The sequence below is a fragment of the Salmo trutta genome, chromosome 7 (assembly GCF_901001165.1).
Source record: "Salmo trutta chromosome 7, fSalTru1.1, whole genome shotgun sequence".
NCBI lineage: Eukaryota > Metazoa > Chordata > Actinopteri > Salmoniformes > Salmonidae > Salmo > Salmo trutta.
In genome coordinates this window covers 19,822,653-19,846,192 of record NC_042963.1, presented here as the reverse complement: position 1 = coordinate 19,846,192, position 23,540 = coordinate 19,822,653, and the positions used below count along the sequence as shown (strand labels likewise).

The 23,540-nt window shown below is 42.1% G+C and overlaps 1 protein-coding gene and 1 long non-coding RNA gene across 4 annotated transcripts; one reads left to right on the top strand and one right to left on the bottom strand.

Annotated features, from left to right (window-relative positions):
• Positions 1 to 794: 794 nt before the first annotated feature.
• Positions 795 to 10,338, top strand: LOC115197093 (G/T mismatch-specific thymine DNA glycosylase). Of its 3 annotated transcripts, none has more exons than XM_029758280.1 (11): positions 796 to 915; positions 1,199 to 1,269; positions 2,052 to 2,275; positions 2,662 to 2,861; positions 3,103 to 3,172; positions 3,465 to 3,600; positions 3,795 to 3,877; positions 3,992 to 4,086; positions 4,350 to 4,524; positions 9,539 to 9,664; positions 9,862 to 10,338. In XM_029758280.1, the coding sequence occupies exons 2-11, from the start codon at positions 1,214 to 1,216 to the stop codon at positions 10,005 to 10,007; spliced, it is 1,311 nt and encodes a 436-aa protein (XP_029614140.1). In that variant the 5' UTR covers positions 796 to 915; positions 1,199 to 1,213; the 3' UTR covers positions 10,008 to 10,338. The 3 variants fall into 3 exon arrangements, with proteins under 3 accessions (XP_029614141.1, XP_029614140.1, XP_029614142.1); XM_029758282.1 differs by having other exon boundaries at positions 1,960 to 2,275; XM_029758281.1 differs by lacking the exon at positions 1,199 to 1,269 and having other exon boundaries at positions 795 to 915.
• A 2,471-nt stretch (positions 10,339 to 12,809) lies between these two features.
• Positions 12,810 to 14,251, bottom strand: LOC115196679 (uncharacterized). The gene is made up of 2 exons (XR_003878892.1): positions 14,153 to 14,251; positions 12,810 to 13,989 (listed from the first exon to the last, which is right to left on the bottom strand). It is a non-coding gene; the product is annotated as an uncharacterized LOC115196679 (long non-coding RNA).
• Positions 14,252 to 23,540: the final 9,289 nt, after the last annotated feature.

The window sequence follows — 23,540 nt, the reverse complement described above, 5'->3', positions numbered from 1 at the left end:
GTTCCAGGTGGGTGGGCGTTGTGCTAACCCTAACCCAGTACCCCAACATCATCATTGCATCGAATAATCAACACAACATGCTAAGGCGTTGTAGTAGGGTACATACATGACTTTCAATAATCACAGCCACAAGAAACACATAGTTTACATGTTAAACCCAGATTTTCTGACATTACATGGCACATCATCAGGGATCCATTGCCATACTGCTACAGTAGTTCTAGGTCTCCAAAATCTCCATCCCATATATCTCAATCCTTAGCTAGCTATGTCACTTAGCATATGCAACGTTACCTAGCTAGCTAAGTAGCTAGCAAGCTAGTAGTAGATACTTTGTCTTTGCTCCATAAGTCATACCACCTAAAATAAACACTTGCACTCAGCTACTGACATTACCTTGCTCTATTCTGAAACAGACAAAAGGCGAGTTTGAAAAAGGGTTGTTTTCCAACAGAAATCGATTTATCATTGAAGCACATCGGCAGGTCACTTCACATAACAGCTCTGCTAACACCGCCTTCTTCTTCTTCTGTTTTAGAATGTTATGTTACCGCTGTGGGTAATATTGGCGCGCTACTGCCACCTATCTCGTTCCATTTTCGAGAGATGGAATCTTTAGTTGTGAAATTCTGCAACGACGTTTTCATTGTGGTCAAACGCGTAATGTACCTACATTATGTAGATAAACGACATTTACATATAATGGGTTAATGGCACAAAAGCCAAGTTGATGTGAGCCCAGATCCATACTCCCACCCAGTAGGTGGCGACAATGCAAATACTTTTGCTAAGAAAAAGCCAACAAACTGAAGACAGATCCCCCCAATGTTCCTAAATGGTCTTTGTTTTGGGTGCATTGATCGCCCTCATTCGGTGCATTTGCTGAAAAGGGAATTGTAAACATATGTATAACAGGTATGTCTCTACACAACATCTTTTATTAGTTACGGTAGCACGTTTATATACCCTCCTCGCAATTTTCCAGAAAGCTTTTTTTTAGTATAGTAGACTGTGTAGCTAGAATGTGTGTTGGTTGTCCGTAGACCTTCCTGCCACCAGACGTCTTTGTGGTGCTATGATAACAATCCGTTTGCCAAATCTAAAGACTTACAGCTTGTCAATACTCCTACTGTGGTAACTTACAACGTAAAGGCATATCATTGTAGCTAACAGCAACATGAATATTAATTTATTTAAGTAAATCCTCGTAAAGATGGAAGAAAAGCAGTATACGTCACTGACGGTTCCTACGGATTATCTCCAACAGTGGTGAGTTGTCCTCCGAACGCGTTGGTGTTGGAGGGTTTGCTTAAAATAAAATTGTTGTGGAGTGTCAGTGCAGTCTATATCAAAATACATATATGAAATAACTATCATTTTGTAACAACTGACAAAACAGTTACTATTGTCGAGGCCTACACTAGGCTATGCTTAATTGTCATCACACACACATTCAGAAAAAGCATGCTTCTTATTGCAACACTACTTTTAAAATGAAGAGGCAATAATGTCCCTGTATAGACTGACAGGCAGGCGGGAATTCAGAAAAACAGACCGACAAAACAAAGACATCTCTACATGGTACATGATCAAATGTAAGATTTGCAAAGAAAAAATGGTCACTGGAAGTGTATATGCAAAGTTACTCTGTTGATGCAGAGTATGAGGCAACGTGTCATTGATAGGCCATTTACATTTAACTAAAGTAATCCTAGACCTTTAATTAAAACATGGTCATTAATAGCACACATCCATATCAAATGATTGGCCCATAAGTAGGGCCATAAGTTTTTTCTGACCAGGAAACGACATGTCAAACCAATGTGTGTGTGTGAAACATGTATTCTTTGAAGGCCGCTATTTTTCTTGGTTGATGTAAACTCATTCTGAGATCCTTGGAGCGTGAACAATTTCTCATTTTCTCTCTCCATCGTTTGTGCGTCATTTGTTTGTCATCAGTTTCGTCTCATCTCGGGACAAGTCCCAAGAAAACAAAAGAAGATAGTGTCACCCCAGTCTGCCTCTTGTCCTGTTGTCTTCTCGACCTGCAGGTACCAGTCCACCCAGCAGCACCCCCAAGCTCAACATGTGATGCAGTACCATAACACAGGTCATATGGGCCATTACATGGAGGGATCCAGAGAGGACCGGGTCATGACAGAGCTGTCGGTCCACCAGGAGCTCCCAGTCCACCAAGAGCTGGACTTCCAACATGACTTCCTCGGCCATCAAGAGCCAATTGTCCAACATCATCAGCCTGTGGATACATCACAAGGTATGCGATTACTGCCCCTCCCCCTACTTAACCATGCAATCTACCATGTTTGCTTGGTAAATATTTGTACAGCTCGATTTGCCACTCTGTGCTCTCTTTCCTCCACATACCGTAAACACATTTTCCCCTAACATGAATTGACCCATCCTCATGCAGTGCTGTTCCTGTATTCAATTTGTCAATCAATTCAATTATATTTGTCTAGCATCATTCAGAATAAGTGGGAATGTTTGAGATTGACTACATTGCAGTCGGACTGCACAGGATCACTGATCTAGAAATCACCTTGCTTCCCAGATAGGCACTCATTATGTGATCAAGAGAAGCGATTCTGCACCTCGCCTCAAACAGATTTCCCTCAAACGTGTTCATTTTCTTTCTTTTAGCTCCAATGCCAGGGAAGAGAAAGAGAGGTAGGCCTCCCAAACAGAAGCCGGGGGAGGGCCAACCGCAGGAGGAACACGATCAGGCAGAAGCTCTGAAGAAAGCCAAAAGGACCCTTAACCGCTTCAATGGCATGTCGGTGGATGAGGTCATGGCCAAAACCCTGCCAGACATTATTGACCACAACCTTGACATTTTGATAGTGAGTTTTAACGTCATTTAATGAGTGACATTTTCGGAGTGGGAATGTCGAGTAGGACTTTTGATGTGAAGTTTGGCTACATTTTGTTTTATCTGTACCATTTTCCCCAAATGATAGCCCGTGGATCAAAGGCAAATGTTTATTAGATTAAAGCTATGAATTATGTGTAAATCTCTCAATTTTTTTTATTTTTATCTCTAGCATGTTGCAATAATAAGGTATTGTATTATCCCTTTCTCAGATTGGTATCAATCCAGGACTATTGTCAGCCTACAAGGGACGACATTACCCAAACCCAGGAAATCATTTTTGTACGTTTTACTCAGTATTCTTTTTTTCACTTCTATTTCCAAATATCCAGAATACTGTAATATGACATTCTGACTGCTTGATCAGGGTCATGTTTATTGGGGCACACCGTAGCAAAACGGTGTGCAACGGAAAACAAAAGCTAGCTGTTCCTGTTGGACAAGTTCAGATAGTACCGCCCTGCTTAACTCATTTGAGACAGCTTTCTTCCGTTTCGTGCCTAGTGAGCACGACCCACGTTATTAGTAACATTATGATGAAAGTGACTGAGCTTGTTCTTGTTTCGGAACTTAGGGAAATGCCTGTTCCTCTCTGGTCTCACTGATGAGCAACTCAACCACATGCATGATCAAAACCTACCGGAGAAGTATGGCATTGGCTTTACCAACATGGTGGAGAGGACAACGCCAGGAAGCAAAGATCTCTCAAGGTGTCAAACCCTTTTTTTTTTTTTTTTTCAAATGTATAGTAATTGTCAAATGTATGTTATTAAACGTGCCATCACAGTAATAATATTTATAGTAATAAAACTAATTTGCATGATGTGTTATCTCTTTAGTGTAGAATTGTCATCATGGTAAATTGGCTGTTCATTGTCTAGGCTAACTGTTGCTATTTCTACAGCAAAGAGTTTCGTGAAGGAGGCCATCAATTGGTGGAGAAGCTGAAAAAATACAAGCCGCTAATTGCAGCTTTCAATGGAAAATGTGAGAAGATTTTAGAGGATATCAGTAATTAGAATAGTATTTTTTTTTATGCTGTCTTTTACAGTTAACTTAATATTAAAAAGTGATATTCATTGCATTGTTCTTCTTTGGCAGGTATTTACGAAATTTTCAGCAAAGAGATCTTTGGCGTGAAGGCAAAGAAACTCGAGTTCGGCTTACAGCCGTACACAATCCCAGAAACCGAAACGGTAAGTAGTTTTACCAAAATAGAAAGAAGTCGCAAATGTTTGTGTCTTGATGTTTGTAGCCATTCTCTGATTGGCTGTTCCTCTGATTGGCTGTCCCTACTGTTGTTTTGGGGTCTGTTCAAGAGGGTGCAGTGTTGTAGAATATTCGGATAGAAATGTATCGTGTGTAGATCAAGTTTAGTGTTTGTGAGTCATGTCGGCTCTACACATTACATTCCTACCTGCAATGTTGCGAACGTTTTCACTGATTAAATACACCCCAGGTGTGCTACTTGATGCCCTCGTCAAGCCCCCGCTGTGCCCAGTTCCCCCGCGCTCAGGACAAGGTTCACTTCTACATCAAGCTGAAGGAGCTACGGGACAAGATCAAGGGTGTGGCCCCAGTTGCCCGTGAGGTGCAAGAGACAGAGTACCACTTCGACTTGGGACTTGCCAAAGGTAACTGAATTAGTCTCCCATTGCCACACTTCAAAGTCTCGTTCATTTGGCTATTTCAGAACGAACGAGTGAAAGCCGGATACTGAATCTCTTATACAGTGCATCAGAAAGTATTCAAACCCCTTGATTTATTCCACATTTTTGTTGTTACAGGCAGAATTCAAAATGGATTACAGATATACAGTACCAGTCAAAAGTTTGGACACACCTACTCATTCCAGGGTTTTTCTTTAGATTTACTATTTTTTACATTGTAGAATAATAGTGACGACATCAAAACTATGAAATGACACATATGGAATCATGAAGTAACCAAAAAAGTGTTAGACAAATTTAAAATATAGCCACCCTTTGCCTTGATGACAGCTTTGCACACTCTTGGCATTCTCTCAACCAGCTTCACCTGGAATGCTTTTCCAACAGTCTTGAAGGAGTTCCCACATATGCTGAGCACTTGTTGACTGCTTTTCCTTCACTCTGCTGTCCAACTCATCCCAAACCATCTCAATTGGGTTGAGGTCGGGTGATTGTGGAGGCCAGGTCATTTGATGCATCACTCCATCACTCTCCTTGGTCAAATAGCCCTTACACAGCCTGGAGGTGAGTTGCGTCATTGTCCTGTTGAAAAACAAATGATTGTCCCACTAAGCGCAAACCAGATGGAATGGCGTATTGCTGCAGAATGCTGTGGTAGCCATGCTGGTTAAGTGTACCTTGAATTCTAAATGAATCACCAACAGTGTCACCAGCAAAACACCATCACACCTCCTCCTCCATGCTTCACGGTGGGAACCACACATGCGGAGATCATCCGTTAACCTACTCTGCCTTTCAAAGACACAGCGGTTGGAACCCAAAATCTCAAATTTGGACTCATCAGACCAAAGGACAGAATTTCACCAATCTAATGTCCATTGCTCGTGTTTCTTGGCCCAAACTAGTCTCTTCTTCTTATTGGTGTCCTTTAGTAGTGGTTTCTTTTGAAGTAATTTGACCATGAAGGCCTGATTTACGCAGTCTGCTCTGAACAGTTGATGTTGAGATGGTGTCTGTTCCTTGAACTCAAAAGCATTTATTTGGGCTGCAATCTGAAGTGCAGTTAACTCTAATAAAATTATCCTCTGCAGCAGAGGTACCACTCCGCCAGGGCCCTCACCTCCTCCCTGTAGGCTGTCTCGTCATTGTTGGTAATCAGGCCTACTACTGTTGTGTCGTCTGCAAACTTGATGATTGAGTTGGAGGCATGCGTGGCCACGCAGTCATGGGTGAACAGGGAGTACGGAGGGGGTTGAGCACGCACCCTTGTGGGGCCCCACTGTTGAGGATCAGCGAAGTGGAGGTGTTGTTTCCTAGCTTCACCACCTGGGGTCGGCCCGTCAAGAAGTCCAGGATCCAGTTGCACAGGGTGGGGTTCAGACCCAGGGCCCTGAGCTTAATGAGTTTGGAGGGTACTATGGTGTTGAATGATGAGCAATAGTCAATGAACAGGATTCTTACATAGGTATTACTCTTATCCACATGGGATAGGGAGGTGTGCAGTGCAATGGCAATTGCATCATCTGTGGATCTATTGGGGCTGTATGCAAATAGAAGTTGGTCTAGGGTGTAAGGTAGAGGTGACATGATCCTTAACTAGCCTCTCAAAGCACTTCATGATGACAGAAGTGAGTGCTACAGGGCGATATTCATTCAGTTCAGTTACCTTTGCTTTCTTGGGTACTGGAACAATGGTGGCCATATTGAAGCAAGTGGGGACAGCAGACTGGGATAGGGTGAGATTGAATATGTCCGTAAACACTCCAGCCAGTTGGTCTGCGCTGTCTCTGAGAACGCTGCTAGGGATGCTGTCTGGGCTGGCAGCCTTGCGAGGGTTAACACGTTTAAATGTCTTACTCATGTCGGCCTGGGAGAACGAGAGCCCGCAGTCCTTGGGAGCGGTCCGCGTCGGTGGCACTGTGTTATCCTCAAAGCGGGTGAAGGAGGTGTTTAGCTTGTCCGGGAGCAAGACGTCAGTGTCTGCGATGTGGCTGATGTTCCCTCTGTAATCCGTGATTGTCTGTAGACCCTGCCACATACGTTTTGTGTCTGAGCTTTTGAATTGCGACACCACTTTGTCTCTGTACTGATGTTTTGCCTGTTTAATTGTTTTACGGAGGGAATAACTACACTGTTTTTATTCAACCATATTGACTTGCCTAGTTAAATAAAGATAAAATAAATTCCCAGTCACCTTGCCATGGTTAAATGCAGTGGTTTGCACTTTCAGTTTTGCGTGAATGCTGCCATCTATCCACGCTTTCTGGTTTGGGTAGGTTTTAATAGTCACAGTGAGAACAACATCTACAATACACGTGTCAGTGTATGCATCAATGTTATTCTCTGAACATATCCCAGTCCGCGTGATCAAAACTATCTTGAAGCATGGATTCTGATTGGTCCGACCAGCGTTGAATAGACCTTAGCACGGGCACTTCCTGTTTGAGTTTCTGCCTATAGGAGGGGAGGAGCAAAATGGACTCAACTCTCAGAGAGTTATTTATTCCTGTCTGCGCAATGTACTGAGATCCCAGCTGCCTGTATGGACGGGGACAGTATATCCGGAGAGAGCCATGATTCCGTGAGAGTATGTTACAGTCCCTGATGTCCCTCTGGAAGGAGATCCTCGCCCTGAGCTCGTCTACATTATTGTCCAGAGACTGAAGATTAGCGAGTAATATACTCTGAAGTGGTGGATGGTGTGCACGTCTCCTGAGTCTGACTAGAAGTCCACTCCGAATACCTGTTCTCCACCGGCGGCATCTTGGAGCAGCCTCTGGGATAAGTTCAATTACCCTGGGGGGGTTACGAACAAAGGATCCAATTCGGGAAAGTCGTCGTCCTTGTTGTATTGCTGGGGAGTTACCACCGCTCTGATATCCAAAAGTTCTTTCTGACTGTATGTAACAACAAACTTCTTGGGCTAATAATGTAAGAAATAACACACAAAAACACTAAAATCTGCAAAGTTGCTTAGGAGCTAGAAGCAGAGCTACCATGTCTATCAGCGCCATCTTGTCATCAAGTCAGTTAAGGACAAATTCTTATTTATAATGAAGGCCTACCCCCCCTGGCCAAACCCTCCCCTAACCCGGATGACGCTGGGCCTATTGTGTGCTGCCCTATGGGACACCCAATCACGGCTGGTTGTGGCACAGCCTGGGAACAAACCAGGGTCTGTAGTGACGCCTCTTATACCGCTGCGCCACTCAGGAGGCCCCTTTTCACTCTGTAATTTAGGTTAGCATTGTGGAGTAACTACAATGTTGTTGATCCATCTTCAGTTTTCTCCTATCACAGCCATTAAATTCTGTAACTGTTTTAAAGACACCATTGGCCTCGTGGTAAATTTCCCTAATCGGTTACCTTCCTTTCCGGCAACTGACTTAAGAAGGACGCCTGTATCTTTGTAGTGACTGGGTGTATTGATACACCATCCAAAGTGTAATTCATAACTTCACCATGCTCAAAGGGATATTCAATTTCTGCTTTTTTTCCCCCTTTACCATCTACCAATAGGTGCCCTTCTTTGCGAGGTATTGGAAAACCTCCCCGGTCTGTGTTTTGAAATTCGCTGCTTGACTGAGACCTTACATGTGAGGGGTACAGAGATGAGGTAGTCAATTAAAATTCATGTTAAACACTATTATTGCACACAGAGTGAGTCCATGCAACTTATGTGACTTGTTAAGCCAATTTTTACACCTGAATGTATTTAGGCTTGCCATAAAAGGGGTTGAATACTTATTCACTCAAGACATATAATCTATTCATTTTTTTATTAATTTGTTACAAATTCTAAAAACATAATTCCACTGACATTATGGGGTATTGTGTGTAGGCCAGTGACACAATCTCAATTCAATCCATTTTAAATTCAGGCTGTAACACAACAAAATGTGAGAAAAGTCAAGGGGTGCGAGTACTTTCTGAAGGCACTGTATACACTGAATATAATGTCATTGATAAGTAGGGTGTCCAATCAAAAACACATATTTTGAACAATGGGTAACATTTGTTAATTGTGTAGATAACCCTCAAAAGAAAAACAATGGTCCAAACATCAGGTCTCTATCATAAACGGTTCAAAAGTTGTTGGAGTGTTTACCCTTGTAATATGGTCAGAATTAGGGTGACTAAATCCATGGCAGTGGAAAAAGTGGTAAAAATAAAATCTGGAAAGTTGCATCGCGTCAGCTACGCTGGATTCTGTGCAAGAATTAAGGTGACTGGCTACCTGACATGCTCACTTTCCCGTTGAACTCATGTTTCTTCTTGAATCCGCAGGACATAAAACAATATAGAGGTAGGATTTTGAGACATGACATGTAGTTTTTTTCATATTTTAGTATACATTATTCATATTAATTTAGAAATTCTTGTTATTTTTCAAGGAATTCTCACAAAAACAAGCATATCTTTGTTAAATGTCAACGGAGCATTGAGTGTATACCAAGCTTATTTTCAAAAGCCTTTTACATGAATTCAGCTCATGTCATGCTAATTTTACTTTTTGCGACCCACGGAAACAACCTGAGACAACGACCACAAATTGTAAAATCCTCAAAAGTCCTGAAAAACCTGCATGGCTATGTCAGAGCTTCGGTACTTATTATCGGATCTATTATCTTACAAAGTCCATCTTTTTAGATATAATGTTAATTATGTGTTAGAGAAAGATCCCACTGAACGATTCAGAACATGAATAATCATTTGTCTTGCTGAAATGTATTTTCTAACATAAGGAAGTGAAATTTCATCACCAAAGCATGTTTTCACCCACTCTGGGCACAGTGGGTGGACACCCTAGCATAATGAATATGACTGATATGATAATAATCCTACCCTTCATGTTACGCAAATTATATTCAATCATTTGGTGTACATGCAAAGGATAAATGAATGTCATTCGTTTGTCAAGGCAGTTCAGAGTGTTGAAGACGAGTAACCTTGTATTTCCTGTATCACTGCGCTACAGAGGATGCTAAGAGGATGGCCATCAAGGAAGAGCAGGTGGATCCTGAGTACGAGAACTGCGGTGGGGCGCGCCAGGATGCAAAGCAAAGCACCAGCTACTGCAACATTTCCTCCACCAAAGAGACAGGTGAGAGTTTCTGAAGACCAGAGTGCTTGTGTTTTTTACTTTCGTTAGTTAACCTGGGCCATCTGAGGCTGATCGAAAAGTAGACCCTGAAGATGAGACAAGTTAGCATCACTAGTCATACAGGTTTTAAGTTTAATCTAAAACGAGATATGTAATTAATATTATTCTATTTGTTTTTTTGTTGTTGCTTCTTTCAGGAATGCCCAGTAAGGACCAAGCTACAGCAATGAGCCACATGCCATACGACCAGTGGATGACACAGTCGTTTGCGGACCAGATACCGGACATTAGCTGTAACAGTAGCAATGTACCTCAACCTCAGTTGGGAGCAGAAACCTTTTGAAGAAGGTCCCACAAGAAGAGTCATTGGGTCATACCGTTTCTGAGGCATCATAATGCATGCGTTACACTAGAAGGAAGACGGAGGGGAAATGGCCCATCTTGACTGGACTCCCATTTTCAAATCCTCTTTAAAACACAGGCCATTTTTTTTTCTTAATTTTGTAACTATTTATTGCATTTCATACAGCATGTGTCCAGTGTCTTATTTTTATATTTTTAAAGAATGGGATTTTGTCGTATATCTCACTTGTGGAAGTGTAATTGTGCTCTGGAATTTTCAAGTTTGTTATTACCGAGATATTAAATCAGTTGTAAAACTGACAAGACAGTTATTTTGTGTGATCGCAGAACTTGATGTACATTGTTCATGACACATTAGGGCACACCGTATCAACACGTATTGCAACGGGAAACGAAAACAAATGTTTCTTTTGTTTAAATATTCGGAAAGTTACCTCGCCGTTTGCTTCCGTTTTCTGTTTAGTGTCTTCAACTGCGGAAAGCTTTGAAGAAAACAGAACAATGGGGATGAACTGAAATGTTAAGCGTTTTTTTTTCTTTTCGTATCGTGTGCCCTAATGAACATGACCCTAATTTCGATCTTCTGGATTCACGGCCACCTTGCCAGCAGTTCCAGCAGGTCTCTCAAGGCCTTTTTGCACACAGACAGTTTCAGTTGCTCAAGATCAGGTGAGCACCAGTTTACTCCTTGTGACTGATTTTTGGCGTTATCACTCATTTTAATACTGACCCATATATTTCACTTCAGCAGAGCAGCAAAGTAATTGCCAAATAAATGAGACAGACAACTTACAATTTCACATGCGAAAATGTTAATGGACCCAGAATTGAATCACGCCTTTCATTAAACAGAAATAAGCATGTCTTAGCGTAACCAAAATGTTTAGGTGGTGGTGTTCATAATTTACATGGATTGTAGCTTTATTTTTTTTGTTATGTAACTAGGCAAGTCAGTTAAGAACAAATTCTTATTTACAATGACAGCCTACTGGGGAACAGTGGCCTAACTGCCTTGTTCAGGGGCGGAACGACAGATTTATTTTACCTTGTCAGCTCAGGGAGTCGATCCAGCAACCTTTCGGTTACTGGCCCAACGCTCTAACCGCAAAGCTACCTGCAGCTGAGTCAAATTTTCCTGACACACCTGTGATATACCTTCTGGATACATCATGTCAATCAGTCTATAAAGTGTATGCCAGTGGCCAAATTCTACTCATGGACTATAAGTGTGCTTCAATTTACTTACTGGGTTGTATCTTTTTGAGGAAGAAATCTTGCTCCCTGTAACTCAGTCTTGTTTTGAGGCTATACTTTGTTGTGTAATTGAGGATTTATATATTGACCCTAAAGAAAATATAGATTATCCCATTCAAGCCTAAAAGCCTGGCCTGAATGAATGCTGGACTTATCTGGTGTTGATGATGTTGGGTTTAAAATCTTTAATATCAAAACACAAATGGTAGACATGGGTAAGTTCAGTTGTTCTGACACTAATACGCTATTGTAGTACTGTTGTAATTGCATAGTTGTTTATTTATTTCACAGCCACAAGTGGAATAAGGATTGTCCTTATTCCTATAGTGGACCACAGTATGAGTCATAATACCCATAAAACCTAGCGGTCAAACAAGGAAAGGGTTCTAATCGTTTTTCCACCATTCATTTTTCCCATAGGGGATTTTAGAAACACTTCAAATAAGGGATGTGTTTTGTGTAGGCTTACCCTGGCGTGACATTTTGATAATCGTGGAAATCTCTCTTGGACCACCAGGTGACGCCTGTATTTCCCCCCCCCCCCCCAAAAAAAATGAAATGCTAATTAGCCTGTTAATGTTGCTATCATAAAGAACTACAAACGCCATGATGATCTAGATGAGACTGCCGAATCGAGGCAAAGGTAAGAATTTGTGGATTACGATGTAATGTTAGCGAAATTGAGTAATTCATAAATTGACTACATTTCTTGAAATGGACAATTCTGTGAAATGTCTTGTGCAAGTTTTAAATTGACACAATATCTGTTAGCAAAGGTGTCAGCTGGAGATGACAGGCAGGAGCTTGCAGGGATTTGTAGTCTTGCATGATGTCTACTTTGATGCTAATTAGCATTTTTGAATCAAAGTAAATAGAGATGAATATATTGATAGAAATCACCTTGTCCGAGACCAGGGTAAGGCTACACAATACACAGCCCTTATTTGAAGTGCTACTAAAATTCCCTATGGGAAAAATGAATGGTGGAAAAAACGATTGGAACCCTTTCCCTGTTTGACTGCTTGGTTTTATGGGTATTATGACACCATTGTGGAGCTCTATTGTGTAACAAATCTTTCAACACAATGCAAAACATGGCTAAAGTAGTAAAGAAACATGTTAATGCAATGTTGTTACTACACACCAAAAACATTTTATTGAGGGGTTCTTTGAGGGTTGATGTATAACCATTTTTCAGGTAGGGTGTTCAGGTGGTTTATGGTTATGTTGTCAAAGGTTGACCACCTCTTTTATCAATGTCAGTTCTGCAATCTTTGTAAGAGCATGTGACAATTAAGAGGCTACTGTGCATTTTACAGTAAATTACTGGATGTTAGTAGCCTGTAAGTTGCTGTGAATTTTGCTTTACCTAACTGGCAACTAGCTATCAGTAGGGCTGGGCGACATGGCAAATAAATGAACACGATATATATATATTTTTTCATTCGATAACAATCACAATATAAATCAAATCATGTTTAAAAGTTGCATATCTGCTTCAGACTCAAGAATGCCTGAACAAACCAAAGGCTTTAATGTTTCTTATTTATTGTCAGAAGTAGAACTCACAAATGACATTAACTCCACTTTTTTTTAAAGTTATAAACCCTTAAGTTATGAACAAGAAATAAAAAAAACAGTGCGAGTCAATATGCATTATAACTGTTAGCCTAATGGCACGTCACAGTTGAAGTTGGGATAGTTGTTGTCTTACAAGTTACAAGCAAAAAACACAAGTCTGTCTACAGTCTCTGGCTTTAAAGCTGCCCTATGGCAGGTCACTATGTTGCCACCTGTGCTAAAAACACACTCTGAGGGGAAGCTGGTCGCAGGAATGCACAGGTAGCGCTTTGCCAGGTGGCTGACTTTGGGAACGTTTTTTGGGGTGGATCTTCCACCAGTCCAGTGGATTGGTTTCACTGTCAGCATCAGGAGACTGAAGGTAGCAGCTAAGTTCCTTGTCTACCAGCTGGATTTCAGTAAGACCTGTGGTGGAGCTTCTTGAAAAAACTACCCAGTGACTTTCTCTTTTTAGCTGGCAGTTGTGGTGAAGCGGCAGCAACGTCTCCCTGTGCCGGGCTTGGGTTTTCATGTCCCTCATTGAGCATCTCTGAGACAGCTCTTGCTTTTATGTGGCCCACCTTCTCCTCTTTGATGTAATGCGTTTTAAACCGAGGGACATAGCCAACGAGGCTATGTCCAAGTGGTCATCTGTGGCTAGGTCATCATATTTCTCATTCAGATAGTCCATGACTATCGTTTTGATGGTTTGGGTGAGCTCGGTTTCACCATCATCAGGTTTCATGACCTCTGTATTGAACAGGTGTAGTACTGGCTTCAGGTAAGACACACTTGATGTAAGACTCACCAGACAGAGCATCTGTGAATTCTAGGAGTGGGGTCAATGCCTGGTTGATGGACTCAAGAACATCTATATCTATATAGGTGGGAGCCAAGTGCTGGGTCTTCTTGTCACTGGACAAGACCTGTGAAATGGCTTTCTCCTGCTCTCAGGACTCTTCGCACCATGTTTTGATGTGATCCCCACCTGGTAGGAGACTCTGTCACCAACTTGTGCTGGGGTAGGTTGTGTTCTTTTTGAGCAACTGCCAGGTCTCTCTTATTTTTCCACAAATAGGAAAAGGCACCTACTACTTTCTCACACACTCCAATTGCTCGATCCACCCGTTTGTCTCTACCCACTCTCTCTAAGAGAAATCAAGAGATTTTAATGAAATGTTAAAAATCACAATAATCCCTTTAGTTATGTACAAATGTAATATTTAACTTAATCAGTTGATGAAAAAAAAATGCACATTCAGTTTCATCTAACCAATCACTTCAATATACACAATTGACAAAGTTACTTACCAATGGCCAAGTGCAGACGATGTCCAAAACATTACAGTCGGGTCCATTTGTTGATTTGAGAGTCCCCAGGAGGCGAGAGCGTCAATGAGCCCCTCTGCTGTAGCTTCACCAGTGTGGTCGTCAGTAAAAAATGATGTTTGAAGGCATTTTTTTCCCGAAGATTCCACTCTTTGTCAATATAGTGGATAGTGAGGCTAACGTAAGGCTCTGACGTGTTACTAGACCACATATCGGTAGTAGTGGCAAAATACGTCAAATCTGTCTTGAGCTGTTCCTCAACTTTTTTTCCTACATTCGGCATAGAGTTTAGGCAGTGGGGTGTGAGAGAAATTTTGAGGCCAGGGAGTACGTAGCTGTGGTCAATTAAATCGATAAGCCTCTTGCAACCTTCCTTTTCGACTGTGCTAATTGGTAGCATGTCCTTAGCAATGGAATGCATAATAGCATTTGTGATGTCTTTTCCATGTTTGCTCGTAGGGCTGTCAGTGTTGACCCCTTCGAGCAAACATCCCTAGATTGGCTAGTGCTTGAGGGGCGTTTATCAATATCGTGGCTCAAACTTTCTGCATGTTTCAAGGAGTGATTTTGCTTCAGACGGTGAAAAAGGTTTGTCGTATTACCAGACTTGGTAGCCACCTGTCTACGGCACGATTTGCACCGAACATTGCTCTGCTCTTTCAGGTCAGTGAGCATGACAGAGATCGGCCACAGTAAGTTACTGTGAATTTTACAATAACTACTTGCAGCAAGCTGACAGTAATTTATTGAAAAATAAACATGAACTTCCTGGTGACCAACTGCCATCGAGTTACTATAAAATGCACAGTAACCTCTTAACAGTGCAGCTCTTGATTGTCACAGGCTCTTACAAAGCTTGTAGAACTGGAAGTGGACAAATGAGGTGCTCAACCTTCATCAACATAAGAATAAAACCACTTAAACTGACACACACTACCACTAACGGTTGCCACAAATACACTATATATACACACAAGTGTTTGGACACCCCTTCAAATTAGTGGATTCGGCTAATTCAGCCACACCCGTTGCTGACAGGTGTATAAAACTGAGCACGCAGCCATGCAATCTCCATTGACAAACATTTGCAGTAAAATGGCCTTACTGAAGAGCTCAGTGACTTTCAAAGTGGTACAGTCATAGGATGCCACCTTTCCAACAAGTCAGTTCGTCCCATTTCTGCCCTGCTAGAGCTGCCCCGGTCAACTGTTAGTGCTGTTATTGTGAAGTGGAAACGTCTAGGAGCAACAACGGATCAGCCGCGAAGTGGTAGGCCACACAAGCTCACAGAACGGGACCGCCAAGTGATGAAGCGCACAGCGTGTAAAAATCGTCTGTCCTCGTTTGCAACACTCACTACCGAGTTCCAAACTGCTTCAGGAAGCAACATCAGCACAATAACTGTTTGTCAGGAGCATCAAGAAATGGGTTTCCATGGCCAAGCAGCCACACATAAGCCTAAGATCACCATGTACAATGCCAAGCATCGGCCGGAGGGGTGTAAAGCTGGCCACCATTGAACTCTGGAGCAGTGGAAACACGTTCTCTGGAGTGATGAATCACGCTTCACCGTCTGGCAGTCCAACGGACAAATCTGGGTTTGGAGGATGCCAGGAGAATGCTACCTGCAGCAATGCATAGTCCCAACTGTACATTTTGGTGGAGGAGGAATAATGGTCTGGGGCTGTTTTTCATGGTTCGGGCTTGGCCCCTTAGTTCCAGTGAAGGGAAATCTTGACTGGCCCGCACAGAGCACTGACCTCAACCCCATCGAACACCTTTGGGATGAATTGGAACGCCAACTGCGAGCCAGGCCTAATCGCCCAACATCAGTGCCCGACCTCACTAATGCTCGTGGCTGAATAGAAGCAAGTCCCCACAGCAATGTTCCAACATCTAGTGGAAAGCCTTGCCAGAAGAGTGGAGGCTGTTATAGCAGCAAAGGGGGGACCAACTCCATATTATTGCCTATGATTTTGGAATGAGATGTTCGACGAGCAGGTGTCGACATGCACTACATGACCAAAAGTATAACATATTTTAGAACATGTGCCCAAATATGCTAATGAGACCCTGTTTATTCTCGCTTCTCTTCCTCGCGAAGAGTATCTCTACTCTAGCGCTCATATTGGATCCCTGATTTCCTGCTTAACTGCTCACAAGTGAACCATGAAAAAGAGCGCTGCAGGGCGTAGGTCTTAGGACACTGTCGCGAGGTTGGGTATCCCGTCCCAGGACGAACCTAGCCCGTCACTCAAACCCCCCACGTTCTAGTGCTTGCAGTTCCATGATTGCGGGAAAGATTCCCACCCTCTATGCATCAATTGCTTGGATTAGGAACACGCCCAAGAGGTGCTCAAAGACCCGGAGTCCTATGAGCACTGCAGACTGCTCAAGAGAGCAGGTCTGAAAAGGAGGCTTAAATGGGCTTCTATCTCGATAGCCCCTCTTGGCTCCGAGCCAACAGCGATAGCTGAGGCTCAGCTCTCCGCATCAGAGCCCAGTTGGGCCGGTGTTCATGGATAGCCTAAACTCCCCCTTCCGTAAGAACTGACTTGCCTAGTTAAATAAAAATAAATAAAAAGATGAGGATGACAATGGGATTAATCTTATGGATATCCTTGAGATAGGGCAGGTGATGGGGATGACCCCAGCCTGGACATGCGCAATAAGGAGGAATCCGGGTTTGGCAACCCTCTCACTGGCTCACCACCTCAGCCTCTCGTGACATGTTACTATTGACACCAGCGCCTCACTCCCTGGGAAGGCGGAACACTTTACTGCCTCCGTTTTTTTTCAGAAGACTTACAAGCCCTCAGCCCAAGCAAGAACTCCTAATGAGACCTTTTTATTGTTAGCATGTCAGGCTTAGCAACTGGACTCCGACACCCTAGACCAGAATGCTTGGGAGGTTATTTGGCCATTGGCCCAGTTTTATTGCAAGGTATTATAATTGGTCAAACACAGGCTAGGGCTGGGTTATAAACTACATCCTGTCCCTTTGTTCACTGGGGAGAATCACTGAGAGAGAATCACTGAGGACAGGGAAGGAACGACCATCTACCTCTCAGCTTAACATCTATGATTCATCCTCTTTGAATAAACCAATTTTCCTCCCCCTGATTTGCTTTGGGGTCTGTGTTATTAAAGAATAACATCAACTGCTAACACTCCCGTAGTGCCATCCAAGGCTGTGGTCGTATCATGAGCCTAGCGGTGGTGGGAGAAAGGGATAAGCTTATCGAGCCTAACAGACAAAGAAAAAGTGGACCTCCTGGATGCCCCAGTGAAACCCAAGGAGTTGTTCGGGTCCACTGTCGATGCCATGCGGCAGAAGTGTGACGTGCAAAAGCGAAGCTCGTGGCAGCCTGTTGGATCCTGCGTCTCGCCCCAGCCACCTCACAACCGTCTTATGCCGCAGTCACAGCAAGGATCCGCCCCTCTATCCTTTTCTAAGAGAAGTAAGAAGGGTCGGCCAACCTAGGGCGCAGACCAGGTGGCTGGATAGGATAGTGTGCAGGACCTACGGCTCTCTGCCCTACCCTCTCTCTTTGGGTTTAAAGGTTGTTACTTCTTCCCCTCTCCCAGTTTCGCAGCAGTGGGAAGGCAGGCCAGCGTTAAGACAAAACTCTATTCTCTATGCAGCAGCTCAATTTGTGACCGCGCTCACATGAGAAAATGGAGGACACACTTTTTGTTCCCCTCCCCCTGTATTCCAATGTGTGCCACCGGTAAGTTAGAAACCGACATGCCAAGTATAGACCATACTGTACACTGTGTTCTCTACAGGTTATAGAAAAAAGCAGAAGCTCTAAACTCTCCATTCAGAACCCAGTCCTACTTATCTAAAGGTTATGGAAAAGATAATAAAACAAAAACCCTTTAGTAAATATTACTGTCCACAAAAACACTACAGTAAATACTACAGTATACAACAGTCCGCAAAACACTACAGTATACTACAGTGTGCAAAAACACTACAGTAATTGCAATAGTATATACTACTCTTTTTTTTACTACAGTATTAATACTATAGTAAACTGCAAAAACACTACAGTGAATTCTACAGTAAAGTCCACAAAAACACTACAGTGAATACTATAGTAATCCTACCATAGTATACACTATAGTATTTTTTTCATGTGGGTTCCTTCTGCTCTATTGCTTGGCTGCTCTGTCCCAAGGGAGTGATACACGGTAAAAATGGGATGGTGCTGTTGTTCATCTGAAGTGCTTTTACTGATTGGTGTCGGCTTTGGTTCATTCAACGTAATCTATTCAATTTGTCTGAAATCAAACAACGAATTTGGCAGTATTTGAATTAAATGAAAGTTTCTAAATAGATTTCAATACCTCAAGCACGTGCATTGCATAGCATAGCAGTGGGGGCAGTGTAGAGGCGGCTGGCGATCAGAAGATGAGGTGTGGTTTATTTGGGGCGTGGCTTATTTTAGCCACCAGCCAGCTTTATTTTTAGCCACCAGCCAGAGTGAATGTCATTCCAGTAATCTGTTCTGTTGTATTCACCATGCAGAACTGTACTGCCAACACTGAATCTGTAATGATACTTGCATAGGTGTATGTAGTAGTTAGAAGCCTGGACTCAACAATCATGCCATTTATCTGGGGTTTATAAAGGCCATCGTTTTTGTAAAGCTCACCTGCAAAAGCCCAAGGAAAGAGGTAGGCCTAGGCCTCCAATCTTTAAACACTATTACTGGGCTGCAAATGCCAAGGCGTTAACTCACTGGGTTTCCCCGATGTGTTAGACGCTGATGCCATCCTGTGGCTAAGTATGGAAGTCTATACCACAATAAATACCTATCTTATTTAAAAAATAGATATATTTAACCTTTATTTCACTTTACTTATGGCCATGTTTTTCTCCAAAGCAGAGTGCCCAAACAAATTAACAGGCAACAACTTTGTTTTGAAATATTCTTGAAGAATTCTAAACCAGATTAAGCATGTTCATAAGGTGCCTGATACCTCTGTATACACCCCGATATGCTTTAATCATTATTTGGTTCCATCTCAGGCTCATAAGGTGTTTGTTGAATGGAAGAAGGGGCTGGCCACAATTGAAGACCTATACTAGACTGTTGGGGAGTAGTGAACTACATGTAGTTCAACCAGTAATTTAACTACATGTTGCAGCAGCTTGGTGGTAGTTGAACTCAATGCACTTTGTTGCCATGTAGCAGTGTAGTTAACTACTGGAACTATACACTACTTTTTTTTAGCAAAAAAGAAAATGTGTGAAGTAGGCAAGATGTTTTTTCAGCATCAGTCCTGCCTAATTCTCGCTTGAAACAGTTTTTGTTTTTGATAGGCTAAATGACACATTCTGCTACCAGTCTATGCAGTCTATGACAATTTGTAGTCTATGACATTTTAGATTTAGATATAATATATCACAAAGTAGTTTTGTAGTGAACTACTTTTTCAAAGTAACTTTAGTTAGGTAAACTATATTATTTTAAAAAGGTAGCTTTAGTGTAGCTTAATGAGCTGACAGAGCCCCTTCGGGAAAGCTATGACCTTTGGCTTTCACCTAGAATTGTTTATCAATGACAACAACAAAAAACTTTCAAACCCATATGATCTAGTACACAATAAAAGTATAATAATACATATACAAATATGATGGTATGATAAAAAAAGTGAATGAATAAGCCTTTAAATACTTTATAGGATGTCCATATATAATTACAATCTGTTTTAGGAACATCTACCCAAGTTTTTCACCTTCTTTATTACTTTACCAAACATATACTGAACAAAAATCTAAAATGCAACATGTAAAGTGTTGGTTTCATGAGTTGAAATAAAATATCCCAGAAATGTTCCATATGCACAAAAAAGCTTATTTCTCTCAAATGTTGTGCACAAATTTATTTTCATCCCTGTTAGTGTGCCTTGTGCTGTGGACAATAAAAGGCCACTCTAACATGTGCAATTTTGTCACACAACACAATGCCACAGATGTCTCAAGTTGAGGGAGCGTGCAATTGGCATGCTGACTGCAGGAATGTCCACCAGAACTGTTGCCAGTATTTGAATGTTCATTTCTCTACCATAAGCCGCTCCCAAGGTAGTTTTAGAGAATTTGGCAATATGTCCAACCAGCCTCAAAACCGCAGGCCACATGTAATCACGCCAGCCCAGGACCCCCACATCCGGCTTCTTCACCTGCGGGATCGTCTGAGACCAGCCACCCGGACAGTTGATGAAACTGAGGAGTATTTCTGTCTGTAATAATGCCCTTTGTGGGGAAAAACTCATTCTGATTGTCTGGGCCTGGCTCTCCAGTGGGAGCCAGGCCACTGGATGTGCCCCTGCCCAGTCATGTGAAATCCATAGATTAGGGTTTAATGAATTTATTTAAATTGACTGATTTCCTTATATTAACTCTAACTCAGTAAAATCCTTGAAATTGTTGCATGTTGTGGTAATATTTTTTGTATGTAATGACATTGGTCATAGTCAAAATCTGTTAAATTTGTGAATGTCTAAATCAACATTTGGACCATTTAAACAGCGTGCATCCCACCTATAGACAAGGGGACAAGGGCTATGTGACGGGCTCAATTATGTTGTTCTAAGCATATGCAATGTGTCTGCCAACGACATAAAACAAATGTTTGACTTCCACACAAAATTCCTTCTTTACTTATTTTAGGTTTAAGGAAGTGTGTAGGTCGCATTCTTTAAAAGTTATGTATTTAGATCTGCCTGCTCGATACAAATTCAGCAATTGCTTTGCCATGTCTGTGCCCTGAAGCAGTTGAGCTGGATAAATGTTTTTCTAAAGGACCGCCCCTTTTAAGTAAAGTTGCAGTGAAGTGATATAAATGGATGTAATGATGCAGCCGACCACCAGAGGGAAGCAAATGCACGTTTATTCGACAGAGGACATTGACACGGTCCTAACACACACATTTGAACTCTAAGTCAGTCACTGTATAAAGGGAAAATTCCAAACTTTGAAACCCTCACTGTGCAATGCTCATTTTATGACTTGTTACAGCACCCTCCCAACTCAAAACACCTAGTCTCCCAGTTTGTATCCTTTTTTCTCCAAATATACGGAGGGCTCTACTAGTCATTTTAAGGAGACCTGGGATGAAGAGTTGATGATATCTGGGAGAAGCCCTGTCTAGAATGAACTCTTGTTCCATCCATGACAGGAATCAATCAAAAAATAAATAAAAAATTGGTACAATAATATAATGCAGAATTCTTTACTCCAAAAACAAACTACATAGAATCTACCCTCAGGTTTCCCCAATGTGTGACAGATGTAAAAGCCCAGAGGGCTCATTGACTGATATTTTATGGCTAAGCCCACTTCTAAATGACTTCTAGTTGAAATATTATTATTTTCGAATAGTATTCAAATGTGTATGAGAGGGCCATTGAACCTGATCCAGAACTTACTCTCTTCAGTTGTTCAGAATCCCATTTTAAATAATTTTACGAGGAACAACATGCTTTGATGTTCAGAATGGTTGCTGCTGGAAGAAAAAAAATCCTCACAGAATGGAAATCACCCACTCGCTTCCAGGGATGGTTAGCCAAAATGATCAACACCATAAACATGGGGGGATACACTGATACAGCACCAACTACTACAAAAAATTACTAAAGATTTGGGGTCCATTTCTTGATCTTCTGGATAAAGACTGATTGTGAACTAACTGTAAACGCTTACCTGACTACTTGTGTTGTTGTCATGATTATATTGTTGTCCTATTGTCGTATGCCTTAAGCAATATTCCACTCTACAGTGTATATGTCTGGCAGCTTTGTTTTTGTGTTTACATTTAACTGGTAAATAAAATCCAGTAAAATAAAGAATGAAGACCTCCATCGCGGCCGTGGAGAGGGTGACGTCAATTGCCTGAGGGCCAGCCTGCAGAACTGGCAAGTGTCCTTTATTGTCCAACTCCGGTGCGCATGTTGTAGTGCTTGCATTGCGAGTGTACACAAAATGCTTTAATTTGATGATTCGTTTCCTACCTCCTCGCCATCCGTATGTTTTCCGTAGGATCCTGTGTTGAAGCCCATCCTTGAGCTCCGTACACAGGGTTGTTTCAATCTGTTCGAAACTTCTGAGGAATCCTTGTGTGTAGTGGAAGAACGTTGCTGCCGTTTCTGAATCTTTGGTCCTGCCTTAAAGGGACAGGCCTATTTCATCCAAATCACAAAATGACACATTGGTTTCTGTAATATTCATATGTGAATACATACTGAATTATAATTGGATGCATTTTACCGCCGTATCCTACTGTGCAGTGATTGGTTAAGACCACCCAGACGGTTAGGGTATAGTCAGTTGATCGTGGTTGGAGATAGGCGAACATGTGGTTGTAGCTAGTTAATAAAGAGTTATGTTAAGAAACATCCTGTAGTTCTGCGTTTTATTATTTGTACAAAGCGTACAAAACAAGACATGGTGTCAGAGTAAATGGTCTTAAAAGATGGATTTTTATGGAGTTCCTTCACCTCGAATGGACTGGGAGTCTACAAACTTACCCGATGCATGGCGTAAGTACAAACAGCATGTGGAGCTAATGTTCACGGTTCCTCTGAAGGAAAGAGGAGAAGAGGAAAAATGTAGCTACGTGCTCCTCTGGATCGGTGAAAAAGGGAGAGATATTTACAACACATGGACACTTACCGAGGCTGAATCAAAGGTACTGAAAACATACTACGATCGTTTTGAAGCATATGTTGTGCCGAAGACTAATACAATTTTCGCTAGGTACAAATTCCATGAGAAAGTACAGGGAGCTAGCGAGTCTTTTGAACCGTTTGTGACTGAGCTGCGTCTGCTTGTGAAAGACTGTGATTATGCAAACAAGGATGAGATGGTCAGGGACCGTATTGTATTTGGAATACACTCACCGCGAGTGAGAGAGAAACTTTTGAATGTTGGGTCTGAGCTAACGCTGGACAAAGCTATCGACATAGCCAGATCTCACGAGCTAGCACAGGCTCAGATGAAAACCATTTCGCGCCGCAGCACGAGCGCATCACGTGAACAAGCAGTGCACGCAGTCAGGCAGACATCAAAGCACACCTCCGGTGCCCAGAGAGCGCGTTTCAGAACGGAGAGAGACATAACTCCAAAACAGAGCGACACAGACTCAAAACGCCCCAAAACATGTGGATATTGTGGATACAAAGTGCATGGCGAACAAGGAAATTGCCCAGCTAAAGGCAAACAGTGTACTAAATGTGGTAAATGGAATCACTTTGCAAAAGTGTGCAGAGCTTACCGTGGAAAAACAGTACACACAGTGAGTGAAGATGAAATGTCAATCAAAGAGTCAAATGATGATGAACTGTTTATTGATTCAGTGAC